Below are 16,839 nucleotides of genomic sequence, written 5' to 3' on the forward strand. Positions count from 1 at the left end.
GGATATATATTGATATTTGAATAATGGAATAGAAGTGGAAAGTTAAATTATATCAAAAGTTTGGTTTAGCACAGGCCTAATCATTATCTTAAAAATCTAAGATTTCTAGCATTATTCACATCAGTATCTTCTGATTAACTAGAATTTACAAAAATTTTAAATTAAACAAATATAAAGTATTTAATTAAAAAAATAAATTGAAATCTTGACAGGTATTATCCAAAGTCTGCCCTATCCATGCATTATAGCTTTTTTTAGGCTTCGAGCAGACCATGTTATATCGAATCAGCGTTAAGCGGGGTCTTACTGTATTAATTTTATTAATGTACTTACATCCAACTTTCTGTACATGACTTTCTATGTTACTACATTAAAAATACTAGCACATCCTCAGTATTTTTGGAATGAAAAGGTTGCAACAAACTTTTGACTCAGCCTATATTTATACACATACAGACACACACACACACACTACTCACAGTTCTAGATAGAGGAAGATTTCGCAGTCCTTCTAAATCTAATATTCCTCCTTCTTCATCGTCGTCGTCGTCATCATCATCGTCTTCCTAAAAAAGTTATAAATATATAATATACTTTTGTATATAGTTAGTTTATGGCTAATTTGTATCTAAACTAGCCATGAACTATATATAAATACCCTTGTATAACATAGTAGTTACATTCCAAAAAAGTGTCGTGTTATTAGAATCCATGCTATACAAAACAAACAACTAATGCAAGACGTGAACCAGAAGATGTTCCAGAAGTTAGCAAAAGTATACTATTCTTTTTTGTTACTAAGAAAAATATGTTTATTAAAACAATCAATTAATTATTGATTGGAAATAAATTATTAACAATCGCAATTAAAAGTACCATATTACGCATTAATATTAATTTAAATTAAACCGGAACATTTTCTTTTTACAAAGTATTGTTGTCATCTCAGCTTTTTTTCAATCTCGATTCAAAAGTAACAGCAACATTTTCATATTTTTTATTTTTATCATTAAAATATGATATTAATCGAAACTTTATTCTGGCAGGTTGCATTTTTTTCAGTTGAATACTGAGTGACATTTTTCTAGAATTTGTGTTAGAATATTAAGATACTGCCATATTTTGTTTGTCATTTTTACAAATAATTGCTTACCTACGGTTAAAAAAGTTTAGCGCAACACTTACTTAAAAATGTTTAAATAAACTTCACTAAATACAAAAGTTAATCTATAAAAAAAAAATACAGTGACAGTCTTAAAAGCTGAAATCTGAAAGCAACAATGACACCTGGTTGATAGAAAAGTTAGAACAAGGGAAAATAATTGCACTATCAGTTTTCATTAAAGTAAACCTGATGAAAAGCATAAAATAATTTGAAAATTTCAATATTCTAAAATCCATGGCTAAGGCAGTGTTATAATTTCCTTTAAGGATGTCATATTTATGTTCTTTTATTATGGTCTCAATCGGTCTGTTAGTTGAGCCTATACAGGCAATATGCAAGTGAGCCTGGAGTGTCCCAATGTTGGAAAGATGCAAAATTATTAAGAAAAGCATTTGATATGCAAAAATTAAGAATAAGTAAAACCTGTAAATAAGTAATTTTAAACAAGATGTAAGATGGTGTTAACTTGTATACAAGATATCCTGGAAGTAATGCCAACAGAAGAGGGGCTTATGCCCGAAATGTGTCTCGGCCAACAGGATATTCCCGAATAAAGATTGATGTCAGAAATGCCCAGTGTCTGTCTATGCACCTAGTCGTGACAGTAAAAACAAATAAGTAAAACCATCGACATCTATAAAGCAGCATGACAAAGGCTTTGCATTAACAACAGAGAAAGCCTCAGCAAGCTTGCCAAGCATTTTTATCTAAATGTACTTAAATCAATAATTTTTTATTAATCGCCTCCATGTACTTAATATTTATTATAGGTTCTTTTATATTTTCAATAAATAATTTTATTTAAATTTATAAATCTCAAGTTACAACATAAGAAATTTAAATAACCTCAAATTACCTCATTTTTTATATATCATCATCAGTTGTTAATAATTAACAACTGATATTATTACATAAAAAATGAATTAATAATTATATAAATAATTATTGTTTACATCTGTTTATTTATATTTTAATCTTTTTGTATATCTATGTGTGTGTGTGTGTGTGTGTATGTGTGTGGTGTGTGTGTATGTATAATGTATATATATGTGTGTATATATATATTATATATATATATATATATATATATATATACATATATACATATATATGTATATATATGTATATATATGTGTATACACACAGTCGACTCCGCATAAGTTGACACCCGGATAACTCGACACTGTAGGTTAATTAGTCAGCTTTCTGTGGTCTCGGCCGACTTACACAGGCAATAATGTTATTAATGTTAAAAAACTCGGTTTACTCGACATCATTTAACTTGTCACCACTGGATAAATCAACATACTTTTTCTGTTTCACACTTTTTAGACATCTGATAAGTCGACTCCCCTCCTGATAAAAGGAGTTCACACCGTACAATAAGCTGTGTGGTGTGAACTCATTTTTCAGGGGGGAGTCGACTTATCAGAATTCTAAAAAGTGTGAAACAGAAAAAGTATGTTGATTTATCCAGTGGTGACGAGTTAAACGATGTCGAGTAAACAGAGTTTTTAAGGTTAATAACATTAATGCCTATGTAAGTCGGCCGGGACCACAAGAAATTGACTACGTAACCGACGAGTGACGGAGTTATCCGGGTGTCGACTTATGCGGAGTCGACTGTATATTTTATTTATTTATTTAAATTATTGTTACTCTTTAAATTTGAATTATTGATAGTATTGGGTAAATTGTAAAAAGATATAAAGATCAGTTATCTTTCATCATTTCCTCTCAAGTATAAAAAAAAAAAAACAACAACTCTCTTTCAACTAATATATATAAATATAGATTAGTATGATAATTAAGATAAATAGATTACTTTATAAGAAAACCATTGATTATATTAGAAGTATTAGAATAAAAAGCTTGAAGTTTAATAATACTTAATAACGACAATATTGTTATAATTGTCCCATAGACTTAACGTGTACCTTTGCCACTCAGCCTTGCCTGAACATTGCACCTTTCACAAATCTCTCTTCAGCATCATCATCTATAGAGCAAGAGCTTTAATTTGGAACCCAAACCATGGCTGTGCCCTTAGCTATTTACTCAAAATAAGTAAGAAAAGCTAAAATATTCTATCAATTGATATATAAATTTTAAGTTTCTATTTTTTCTACATTTGGTGTTACACTTATTTCTCTCTCTTGTATGGATTTTTAGTGCAATTCCCTTAAAAAACAAGAACTTATTACAATTATTTAACTATTCTCCATCAATAAAATTCACTATAATACATTATATATTCATTTAGCATCTGAATCAGATCATACTATTAACATTTCTTCTTCAATCTTTTCTAATGTAACTTCAGCATTATCATCTATTAAGTTTTCTTCTTCCACATCTTCAACTGGATGAATAGCTCTAAAATATAGAAAAAAAAATTATTTAAATCTACACTAAAAAATATTAACTAAAATTTTTATATTTTTATTTTCATTAAAATAAATATCAAATTATTATTTACTTATTCCATCCAAAGTGAATAGCTTTTAATGCTTGATCAGCTAAACAATTCAAAACATAGATGACTTCACTTCCAAATCCTGATTTCAATCTGCTGGGAGGAAAATCAATTGCTGCACCCTATTAATAATATAAATATCATCAATACAGTATTACTATGTTTTATAGCTTAGCAGTTACACATTACTTGGCACAGGTAATTATAATACAGTAGAGCACCGATTATCCGACTTAATTGGAAACTACTGGGGTTGGTCGGATAACTGAAAAGTCGAATAACCGAAAAGTATGAAAAAATACATTATTAGTATAGTGTATCAGGCCTGGTTTAAATACTGGCCTCCCTCTCATGGTCGACCAGTGCTGCCAGCTAAAACATGCAAAAATTTAACAAAAAATAATATTAAAGTAGCCAAGACATAACCAAATATTGTAGTGCCACATCACTAGCGGACATTTGAATTTGCCGACTAGAACGCGGTCGGTTAATCGGGGGTCGGATAATCGATGCTCTACTGTATTTTTTATTATTATTTAATTTTAATATACTTCATAAATTTTTAAAAATTTTGAGGAAATCCAACAGTAACTATGTTTGAAATGCTCATAAAAGGTAAAATAGTTATACTTTTAAGATTCTTTTTAAAATTTCTTCTATATTTTTCTTTCTATAAATGAATTACACAGATTCTAAATGCTGGGAAAATACATCTTGAGAATAAACAATCACATGTTTTAAGTTTCTTGTTTTCGGTTTCTTTTTTAGTAAAGACATTAAGATATAAACAGCATTTATCAGAAATATAGCAAAAAAAGAATTTTATTTCCATTCATCATACAAATTATAGGTTTTGCTTCTATTTGGCACACTCCTTTTGCACATACTGTAAAATGAAGTGACAATTGCATAAACATTGCATCATTTGGGTAAAGAGATTATGCTGTCAGTTATATTTGTCTGCTAGCAGATGAATTACTGAAATCTAAAATAGTCATTAAATGTCCATGTGAGTAAAGACTATATGGTAACTTCAGAAATTTTAATTTTAATGGCTCTAGTAGTTAAGTGCTACAGGAAGATTGTCTTAGCCCTAATGAGGGCTAGAGCAAAGCTTCTTGATGAAATGCAGAAAAAACCAAGTATTTCCTATGTCTTTTTTACAGGGAGCTCTTCTGTGTTTGGCATATTAGAACATTGAAATGTTAGAAGTTTCATCGGTTTAAAATTTTTCACTTGAAGCAGGTCTTAGAAGTAGACTGAAAACATTCGTGGGTCTAAAAATCAGCTGAGTGAATATCAAGGTAGCAAGTTTCTACATTAAAATAATAAATTACAGAATGAATAAACAAATGTTGTCTTCAAGGGCAGAAAAAAAAACAAAATAGGAATAAATGTAAACAAACAAAAAATTCAGTAAAAGCAGAAATACATGAATAATTGTCCTCACAAGTTATGGAATGTTGATTCAAACCACTCTCTCCGTGCAAAAGATAGCATGTTGTGATCGACATAGTTAATGGAATGGCCTTGATGTACTGATTTATATATTTTCAGAGCAGTTGTTCTTGATGGTCTTTAAAATCTTGATCCATTCCCATTGCACATTAACTAATCCTCTGTTACATATAACAGAGCCAGGAAAGTAAAAAGGAGAATTTACCAGAAATGTAACATCTTTCAAAATGCATGTTTAAGTGGGAATGTCTATTAATATCAATTAAGACACAAATTTACTCATATATACTGAAAAGAACTAAAGATAGAGAAGAACTAATGATGAGCCATATATATGCATGATTTTGGTGGTTCCAAAAAGCTGCAATGGCAAACGAATATGTGCGATGCATACAGAATACTTCTCATTTTTAAAAATTCTCTCGATAAGTTTAGACAAAGTTGCCGCCTGCAGGGACAGAAATCTGTGTATACTTTTAAATTGACTTTTATACGTAGATATCCCAGAAAAAATTGTTAATTCGTATCTTTCATCCTAAAAAAAGTTTGTTCGTATTTCTTTATTTCGATATTTTCGATAAATTTATTTTGTAGTAGTAATCAATTAATTTTGGAATATAATTTGCTTTATGGCAAATATTCATCATCATTGATGTTAATATACAGTGGCAGAAGTAAATAGTTGGGATGCAGAATAGAGAAAAATACCATGTTTACATGTGCAAACTGAACTTAGTTAAAAATTGGATTAAACTGTGAAACTACATAAGTCCAACATACTTTGTGGTTTTCGTTAATAAAATTTGAACAGGTGTACACACAAAATACTATAAGAAAAAGATAACATACACCACTGTCTGTCAGCATTATGTAAAAACATTTATTTTGCTAGTACTTTTGACAGTATGGTCTTTGTTAACTTTACACTTACTGCTTTATTTAAATAAATGACTGTTTTGATATTCCGTCAATGTCAAAAGTAAGTAGTTAGTTTCAATATCATCAGGTTTATTCCACCTACATGGAAAAAACAAAAGATTAATACTGCATTGGCTTCTGTGACAGCTTGTAAACATTGTGGCATTGTATCCAGCATTTTTTCTACAATTTTGATGTTGATCTTGTTCCATTCATCAAATAAGGCTATTCAGTAGACTTGCAAGCTTTTCCTCTTTGATCCAGCTCATCCCAAAGATGTTTGATGGGATTCAAATCTGGTGGCCAGGTTTGCACTTCAAACCCCTCAGAAGCAAATAATGCTTGACTAGCTTAGACAAATGCTTTGGATCATCATCGTGTTGAAACACAATTTGATGTTGATGCCCATATCTTTTGCTGAAGAACGAAGATTGTTTTCTAATATTTCCTTGTATATTTTTGCATCCATGCAATTGCTGATTTCTGCCTGCTGACAGAGTCTATAATGAGATAGACCATACCATCATATATTGGAAATGCTTCACAGTCCCAATGCAATTGGTAGGTTTGTAGGCAGGGTTCTTTCATGACACAGTTTGTTGCCATCTCAAGCCCGCAACCTCAAATTTCAGTTCATTGCTCCAAATCATTTTATTCCAAAATCCAGGTGGTTTTTTTAAATGCTCCCTTGAAAAAGCTAGCCTCTTTAGTGTTCACCTTCAAAATGAATGGCACTTGACATGCAATGCATCCTATAAATCCAACTTCATTGAGTTGAAGATAGATAATTGGTAAAGATGTTTCAATGCCAAAGTGTTCCTAATAGCCTGGGCAGAAGCTTGCAGGTTAGTGGCGGCTTCACACCAAATGATAGGTTCTTCTTGTAATTATGTGCATTGTGGCCAGTGGAACAATGAAAGTTTTGGACAGTGCCAAACCTCTGCATCTTCTTTATAACCTTGCAAATATCTTCAAAGAATAAATTCCTTTCTCTCACAATCACCCTGATGCTTTTCCCAGCATAATGATCATTAACAATTTCAATCCTCACATTAACAGGAAGTTCACCACATTTTGGCATCTTGTGGCTTGACTATCCTTCCCAAAATTGCCCAACGTGTCATAATTTTACTGAAACCTATGTCCTCTCTACCAGTGCTAGAATAGTGACTAATCAGGTAGATTCTTTTCTGAATTTCTATGATGATTTATGGACAAAACTACTTACTTTTGAACAAGTTGTTTTGACTTACTTAGACATTGTTTTAGGTACAATTTTGAAATTATTATTTGTCAAAACTAACATAATTGATGTTACAGTGTTGTTCTAGGTATTTCCATAGTTTCACAAGCTACTGTTGGTAACTTTGCATTGACAGGTAATGCAAAAATCTTGTTTGGTATCTTGCATTAAATCTTGCATTTGGTATTATTTTACCTCACCACTTACTTTTGACTGCCAATGTACATATGTATTATAATGATAAATTTCAAGCTATAGAAATAAAAAAATTCTCACCATATTTCGCAGAACATCTAAGATGTTGGATATTGTAGAATTTGGATCGTCATCCTATATTTAAGATATTATTATTATTATTATTATAAACTCAAAAATAAATTTTTATCATAATAAAATAAGAAATTATCTTTATTCCAATAAAATATTAATTATCCAAGATTTTATATCCACGATAATATACAGGGGCTCACTTTATCATTTATCCAGATGCAAAAGATTGCACAATAATGTGCATAGCCTTTCTTTTGCTACCATGTTTTAAGTAAAATTAATTAATTCATTAAACATGTACAAATTGTGTGGAAGTTCCACAGTAATACATAAATTTTTCAAACTAAAGAACAAAATGTAAATCAAAATGCAATCTTCACAAATCATGTGGCAACACACAAATCATGTGGCAACACATAACTCAATGTCCTTATAAAAGACCTAACATTATGTAGTCATCTGTTTGGTACAGTGGAGTACTGAGACATTGCCTTATACTAACAAATACTACTGAGAAATGATCATACTTTATGAGGAAACTAGCTGTTACCCGCGACTTCGCCTGCACGGATTTTGCAAACAAACACCATTTATATTCAGTATTTCAACAACCATAGTAATTGTTATTGGGTTGTTCAGAAAGTAATTTCTTTTTTTTTATTACTAGAGGAATTGAATGTATTTTTACCAGCCAATTTTATTTTAAACCAAATTTTCATTATATACTTCGACAGCTGACATTTTAAGGCTTATTTGTAAAAAATTTTGTTTGATTCTGTACAATTGTTCTTTTTTTGGTGTTCCATCAAATACGGAAAATGGAAAGCATCATTTTTGGCATATTTTGCTTTTTTATTACCAAAAAATCAAAATGCTGTTCAAGCAAGAAAAAAAGTTGTGGTACATGTATGGAAAAGATGTGTTGAGAGAAAGACAGTGCCAAAACTGGTTCACAAAATTTCATTCTGGCAATTTCAATATCGAAGATACACCACATTCTGGATGGCCATTTGAAGCCAATGAAAACAAAATAAAGGTACCGATCGAAGCAATCTGCCGTATAACAACACGCGAAACCACGAAGAGATTAAATCTGTTAAATTGAACCGTTTATTATTACTTAAAACGAATTGGTTTCGTTTCAAAGCTCGATATATGGGTTCCACATGTTATTAACTAGAGATGCTCTCATGATTGGATTTTAAAGAAATTTTTTTTTTGAGCTTTTACCAGACAATTTAACAATTGATTCGAAAGTGTACTGCCATCGAGTAAACAAATTGAGTAATATCATCAAACAGAAAAGGCCAGAATTGATCAACAAACAAAGTGTAGTGTTTTACCACGATAACGACAAGATTCACACAAGTTTGGTAACTCGTCAGAAACTGTTATAGCTTAGATGGGATATGTTATCGCAACAACCATATTCGCCAGATCGGGCACATTCGGATTATTACTTGTTCCGGTCTATACAAATTTTTTTTACCTGTAAGACATTTACTAGAAATGACAATGTCAAAAATCACTTGGATCAGTTTTTTGTAAACAACGATCAAAAGTTTTATGAATGTGAAATCGTGCTACTACCAGAAACAATGACAACAGGTATTTAACCAAAATGGTCAATATATAATTTAATAAAATATTTATTTATTATAAGAATATTGCGTTTATTTTTCTATGGAAAAAACGAAATTACTTTCCAAACAACCCAATATATAACATCTACTGGTGAGAATGATGAGAATTGATGAGAATCAAACAAACTGTTTTCAATTTTATCAATTTTCTGGAATGTTTACAATTCTATAATCAAACCAATATGCAATAACAAATTCAAATTTAAAATAGTTCGAACATTTGGTTAGAAAATCTAAATATATAAAAATTTTTAAACAATGTCTGAAATGTTATCAATTTAATATACCTAAGTACTCAATGAAGACTAAACGTAGTTGAAAACAAAAACTTGTGTCTAAAATAGTACAGTAGAAGCCGTCCTTCAGGTTAGGCCTTAATCCTTTTCCTCTCCCCCGCGAGAGGGGGAATTTCGAAAAATCCCTTCTTAGTGTGCATTTTCATGACACCCTAACTGTGTATCAAATTTCACACTTTAGGTTCAGCGGTTTGCTCTGGGCGATGATTAATCAGTCAGTCAGTCAGGACAAGTAATTTTATATATTTAGATAAAATGAAAAGAGAAACAAGCACAAAGATATCATTGATATCATTGTGCATTGATATCAATAAACAACAGGTATGTCTATCTATCGTTTGTATACTTAATTTTTGTGTTCTCTTTACTGTAATAGATAACATATATACTGCATTATAGTTGACCGAAGAGGGGCAAAGCTCGAAACGTGTACAAGACAACGTACCGTATCGACTAAACTGAATAAAGAAATTTGATGGAAAACTTGCCAAGTGTCTTTGTAACACAACACAACACTAGTGTTTACTAAGCCTAAATTATAGAAAGAGACACGGTTTCATCAAACAAAACATTACTATATCTTTGATTCTTGGAAAAAATCTGGTGTGTAAAAATGGCAAACACCAGCGATACAACCAATGACTGAGAAATAGTAATAGTACATAGTAATAGTAATAACAATAAAGTGTCTTGTTTTCAAGCAAGCATGTTTAAATTATATTTTTCAATTTATTTATTACTGCATTATATATACATTAAATAATATACAAATATTTGCAAGTTATCACTTATATTTAAAAATATTTAAACATACCTCTTGAGGTGTTTCAAATGATCTTCCTGCTGTTCTTATAAGCCATGCAGACAAAGCTGTAAAAATAAAAAACTGTTCTCCAGGATTTGTTTGCAGAGCAAAATAATGTCTGTAAAGTAATAACATTATTACATTAATATTCTTTTAAAACTTAAATCATTTAACTGGATGTATTCAAATTATTTTATTCTTTCCCATAAATATATGTGTCAGAAATAATAAAAACAAAAATTATAATTTAAAAAGAGTAATTATTTATTGTGACATCATCATAATGATGGCCTGCAATTTTTTAATCATATTTTTTAAAATTTATTTAATTTAAAATGTATGCTCTCCACCTCAAGTCATGTCCCAGTATGTCATACTTTTCCTTTTTGCAATAGAGTTGTGCCAGTCATCTATTAACTCCTTTCAGGGAAAAGTTTTGAATTGAAATAATGTTACTTCTGGTTTGCATCAAAAGTTTGTATATTGTTAATCAGGTACCTCCTGCCCCTAAGGTTTCCCTATTTGGTCTCAGATTTCATCTATCTAACTCCATTCTCAAGATTAAAGAAGAACAGACATATAATTAGATGGACAAACAGTCGGTGGGAATTTATAGGTCTACAATTTTTTCAAATTGCAACCCAATTAAAATTTTCAACTACTCCCATCAGTCATTGTCAGGTTATAAATATACAAACATATCAAAGTCCAATATTTCAGTAATAAGCCAAACTATTACCAGAATAAATCGAGCTACTTTACCACTGTTATTTTTAATGAAACTCTAAATAATAGACATATTTTATTAAATTTAATAATTATAATTAAATTAATATTTAATAAATATTTCAAAAATATTCTAGAAGAAAAGAATTGCTCAGAGCAGGACTCAAACCCACGACTCCTACTTACCATGTGAATGAATTGCCAATTACACTACTTGGGCCTACGTCCAGATGGTTATATTTAAATTAAAACATGTCTGGAAATGGAGGATCATTCAAAGGTCTGGGTAGCATAACTTATAATGCAATCAGATTGAAAGTGAGAGTAGAGGGTTTGAGTCCTGCTCCAGGCAATTTTTTTCTTCCAGAATATTCTAAATTATTCCAGAAGAAAAGGGAAAATAGGAAAATATCCTATCAGAAAAACAGACTATACATTTCTGGTTTGGTTTTCCAGTTGGTTTAACAATAAACCAACCAGACAATTGCAGGTAATTTTCACCAACCTGTATGTTCTTGGCTCCGTGTCCAGAATTTGACTGTGAAATTTATGGCAAGTGTACTGATGATATAGTCAAGATCATTTCAAAGTTGACATAACCTGTTTTTTGAACTTTTGAATTTATCATCATCTTATCAATACGTAAAAATTTAATTAACCTTAATTTTACTTTTCAAACTTAATTTTTTATCAAATTGTAAATTTGTGTTGTATGGCAAAACCATTTCAAACTTGACACAAAATAAAACATTCAGAAAGAGTCAAATCAGAACTTTGTTGACCACCTTTGACCTGAATTACACGAAAAAGTCGATTTTGCATACTGTTAATTAATTTATCAATGATATCCTGCCCAATTTCTGACCAAACCTTAAATAATTCTTCTTTGTACAATAATAAAGAATTTCTATGGTTAAGAGGCATGCAGTGGTCTAATTTGTCCCACAGATGTTCTATTAAATTTAAGTCTGGTGACTGCGGTGGCCATTCAAAAACTTTGATATCATTTTCATTGAAATGTTTTCTGAGAAACAATGCTGTATGTTTGGATCATTGTCTTGTTGAAAGACAAATTCATTTTCAATCCCTATGTTTCTTGCTGATGCCACTAAATTGTCTTCAAGTATCTGTTTGTAATCTACTGCTTTCATGCAATCGTGAATTCGAACAATATTGCCCAATCCGAACCTTGAAAAACACTCCCAAACCATTATGTAAGGCGAGTGCTTTATTGTTCCCACAATTTTATTATTCTCAAATGCTTGATTTTTATTCCTCCAAACAAATTTTTGTCGTTTAGCATCCTGCAACTCTCATTTTGACTCATCACTCCAAATAATACACTTTCAAAACTCTAGGGGCTTGTCCACAAATTTTTTGGTAAAAGCTAGTCTTATCCTCTGATTCACTGCTAAAATCATTGGTTTTCTACGAGCCACTCTTCTGTGGAGATCCTTTTTATTTAATCTTCTCTTAATAATTGAAACACCGGCTTCAAGATTATGCTGTTCTTTTATTTCTTTAGCTGTTATAAGAGTTTTTGGTGGCCTCACGGTAAATCATTGCATCTTCTCTTGATGTTGTGGCCTTAGGGCAGTGTCCTAGTGGTAAATTTCTCACTGTATTGTTATTTAATTATTTGACCGCTATTTTTCTGACACCTTCGCGTGATATTTGATGCTTTTTTGCAATAATAGCAAGAGAATCACCATTTTTACACTCATGAACAATCTGCACTCTTTTTTCAAGATTCAATTCTCTCTTCTTTGGCATATTTTCTTATTGATACTAAAAAACTATTTAATTGACAATTGTAGAATTAAATTTTGTGTTATACCAAATTTGAAATTAATTTCTTACTGTACTTACAATGTTTTCTTTGTTGTCAACTTTCAATTGATACAACAATACTTCACTTGTCCCTCTTCAACTATTAATTGGTGAAACAAACTAATCAGTTATGTATTGTTTTATGTAAATTAGCAAGGTTATTGCAATATGCAAAGTAGTTAGCAGACCAAAAATGCATTCTTTTCCTTAAAATGTTAAAAAACACAATTTTTTCATTTGTCAACTTTGAAATGATTGAATTAATGTTTCAATTAGCTGTAACTTTTAATGAATTATCTGAAATATTTTGAATTAACAAAATAAAAATTTAATAAATGCATCTTTGGGAAAAGTGAACTGGCACAAATCATACAAAATAAGACAACAGACAAAAAGCTATCAGAATAATACAAGAAAATTTAACCATTATATATCAAAAATTTAAACTATAATAAATCAAAACACACAAAAAAATTTTGATAATTGTCTACCTGTTTAAAAATTTCACTTTCAACTCTCTACAGAATTCTTTGTCATAATTTAATAATTTAAGTTTGTCTAACAAATCATCCATAGCAACAAATGACATATAGAGCTGTCCTGGACCTCCATCTTCAAATAAATTTTCATCTCTCTTTCTTTCTTCACCCATTATTATAAAATTCTGTTGTCAAAAAATAAAGTATGGTCGTTATTTACAAAACATTATAAAAATTGATTGATACAATTAAACATATTTAAACACAAAAACTGATGTTACTTTTATTATATTTATGATAATATTTAATGTCAAAATAAAAACAGATCCATTTACTACAAAATTTATATTATTATAAATGTTCTTGGACACCATTTTTGTGAAATTATTTTAATGGCATAATGGGAAAAAATACCGATCGTATAATGCAGGTAGCATCGCTAGCAACGTAGTTTAAAAGTCAACAAAGACGAAAACTTCTGGTTATAGTTGCTTAACGATTGCCGAAATTTAAAAAATTACGAGAGAGACATAAGTTATAATAAAAAAAAAACTGGACAAACAGCAGAGCTATTAGGCAAGTTGGCTATTTACTTATTTTGAATACTGTTTTTGTCTTATCTAATATCGTTGTCGTAATAAATGTGGATCACATTGAAATGGTCGTTCGTTTGGTGTATAACTTAGTTTGTAATCTTTGTTCATAAATTTAAATATAACATAATGTGTTTACTTATAATTTTTACTTAAGAATGTAAAGATATGATGGTTAGGAGTAAAAAAATTGCAGATCTTCATTACTTAATGATCGGAAAGCGAGTGAAATATTTGGATGAGGAAATAGTAACGTATATTGGAGAATAAGAAAAATAGATGTATAAATTTTCAAATTTTTTAATATAATATCCAAATTTTCCTTACCAATTAATTTAAAAATTTCAAAATGAATTGAAGTTATAGTTAAAACAGTGTTGTTGTTATTAAAAATGTCTCAATTGTTATTAAAAGATGTGCTTCAATGTTTTCTAGGGAAAAAGTGTATTGAACTGCCTTTTATAGGATTTTATTGTAAGATCAATGTTTCTCAACCTACTTTTTTTATGACACACTCTTATATTTTACTTCTGTAACACTAACATTATATAAGTTTGATGAAAAAATAAATGAACTTCAAAGTCTATCTGAAAAGTAATAGTAAGAATATTGTATTTAATTGTATAACAATCGGCATTAATTTAATAACAATACAAAAAATAAATATTTAAAAACACCTAAGAGGTTATAATTTGTATCTATAAATTATTGCTCAGTAATAGTACTGTTTGAAGTATTTTGTCTTTGTTTTTCTAGAGCATGACTTTTTCAAATTTTTAGGGCACAGGTTGACAAACATTACAATAAATAATCTATAGCCTAATATTCAAAAATATATACATATAGATAGATATATATATACATGTTGAATGTTTTTATAAGTTATAAAAACAAAGTTAATAATGAACAGAACCAAATTTTATAATTTAGTAGTAGTTTATTTCATATTTTGATTTCTTTCGGCTCGGCATCCGTTTACGTACGTTTGCTAATAACGCAAGATCTAAAATTACAAAGCACGAAACGAACAATTTCCGAACTCAATTTAATAGTTGGATTCTTGGGATACTTCGGAATCCCATACGTCTTTCCAAGCGCCATCACCCTCTCGACACGAATTCACTTACTAGATACATTACAATCACAGATTAACTAACATTATCAATTTGAACTTTTCCTTTTACAAATTTGAATTTACAAGATGTAAATTTAAACACGCGACACATTCAAATTTATGTCTTTTGTCGTTAATAGATTTTCAATATCGAAGCCACGGTCTGCCGAGACCGGCTCGCACGAGTTTACTAATCCACACGTCTCGGCAATCCATCCGTCGCTGGCAGATTCGAAATCGGTCGACGTACGACCCGCAACCCTTTAACCGCATCGTCATTTTCGTAAGTCGACCGGGTCACCCGCCGGACCACCGGATTCTCTCGGTTTATTAATTTTACATTCTAAAGAGTCGATAACGACTCGAATAGAAGGAAATGGCCTTTTAAAATCGGACGGCCGTAAAAGTCTATCGACACATTTTCCGACCGAATTTTTATCTCCGCCGCACGGCCACGCAATCTATCCGAGTAACGAAGATATTACCGTGGACTTCGAATTAAGTAGGACGTCCGACATTTTAAAGCCACTTTTGTTTAAACATAGTTTGACGAAAGTTAGAAAACATCAATTTGTAAGTAAAAGAGTAGCGTTTGCATTTTACAATATTGTTAGAAATATCGTGGGCAAAATTAAATTAAGAAAATACGTACTTTTGCAATTACGGGGTTCCCACTCAAATTTTTGTTTTAAATTCCACCGCTTCCCTCAACCGACTCTATACAAATTCCTCGACCCGGTGCCCCTTACGGTACGACGCACGGACAAACGAAAACGGCATTCGACTCACTAAGCACGTACGCTATTGCATTTCCAACTTTTTAATTAATTATTTTTTCTAATTAACATTTATATATTTTTATCATCACCAAATTATTAAACTTAAAATGTTTTATTAAATTAAAGTAGTTTATCTAGTTATTAATTAATCCACAACCATAAAGCTACACGGCTTTGAAAAAACAAGCAGTTATTTATTTATTATTCATTACTTTTCTACCCACGGGCATACTTTCCCCGCGCGGCTAAACAGAAATCAACAGCGGTGGAGATTCGACCGTATTTACAAATATACGGCGAGAAGAGGCAATTTCCATCGGTATCGAACGATTTTCTACTCGGTTAGCATTCGACGACGTTAACGAAATGCATTACGTCGGTTCACCGTAACACGATGCATTTAATAAAATTATATTACTTGACACTGTAACCCAACTTACCCAATTCCATACAGCAATAACAAACTACGTCCGACTATCAACGGAAAACTAGCGTAGGTGTCGTTTGCAGACGATGGCGTAATCGTGTTGCCAGGCCACCGATTTACCATTTAAATTAAATTTTACGTCTCGTGGATCCAGACGAGAGAAAGTCGTCCGCTTTTTCCCGTATCCCACTAAATAACTACGCTCGGTGATAAGCTATAAAATATTTACGCGTAGCGGTAACTCTATGACAGTGTGGCGAATGCCAGCCCCCACATCTTAAAACGCGCTTCCCAGTGGAGCGGACAAACTGATTCGAGCAAATGTGCACGTTCGGACCAGCGTTGCCACAATGAAATTTCAAAACGTACAGAAGCTCCTTCAAAAAATGTACTATTTTTCCTTCAAAATGTACTGTTTCTATGGTTGGTTGCTTTTGATATTAATATACCATCATACTCAATTTTTGTGCTTATTTCAAATTCGTATTCACGAATACTTGTTAAATATGAATACTTTAAAATTAAATACAGTAGAGAGTCGTTAATCGGAATGAATTGGGGACTGGGGTTGTTCGGATAACCGATTATGTTACGAAAAAATATATTAACCTGTCCGA

At 30.9% G+C, this 16,839-nt stretch overlaps 1 protein-coding gene across 1 annotated transcript in view; it reads right to left on the minus strand.

The window, feature by feature from the left end:
* Positions 1–16,393, minus strand: part of IFT57 (intraflagellar transport 57) — a 40,060-nt gene extending 23,667 nt beyond the window's left edge. The window contains exons 1-7 of the mRNA XM_067279132.1: positions 16,236–16,393; positions 13,322–13,494; positions 10,284–10,392; positions 7,537–7,590; positions 3,645–3,763; positions 3,448–3,541; positions 480–566 (exon numbers count right to left, since the gene is read on the minus strand). Of these exons, the coding sequence (XP_067135233.1) occupies positions 480–566; positions 3,448–3,541; positions 3,645–3,763; positions 7,537–7,590; positions 10,284–10,392; positions 13,322–13,482 (624 nt within the window). The 5' untranslated portion in view covers positions 13,483–13,494; positions 16,236–16,393. The remainder of the gene's footprint in view (positions 1–479; positions 567–3,447; positions 3,542–3,644; positions 3,764–7,536; positions 7,591–10,283; positions 10,393–13,321; positions 13,495–16,235) is intronic.
* Between the last annotated feature and the right edge of the window lie 446 nt (positions 16,394–16,839).

This window comes from Centruroides vittatus, unplaced genomic scaffold (assembly GCF_030686945.1).
Source record: "Centruroides vittatus isolate TY-2023 unplaced genomic scaffold, ASM3068694v2 contig_854, whole genome shotgun sequence".
Taxonomy (NCBI): Eukaryota; Metazoa; Arthropoda; class Arachnida; order Scorpiones; family Buthidae; genus Centruroides; species Centruroides vittatus.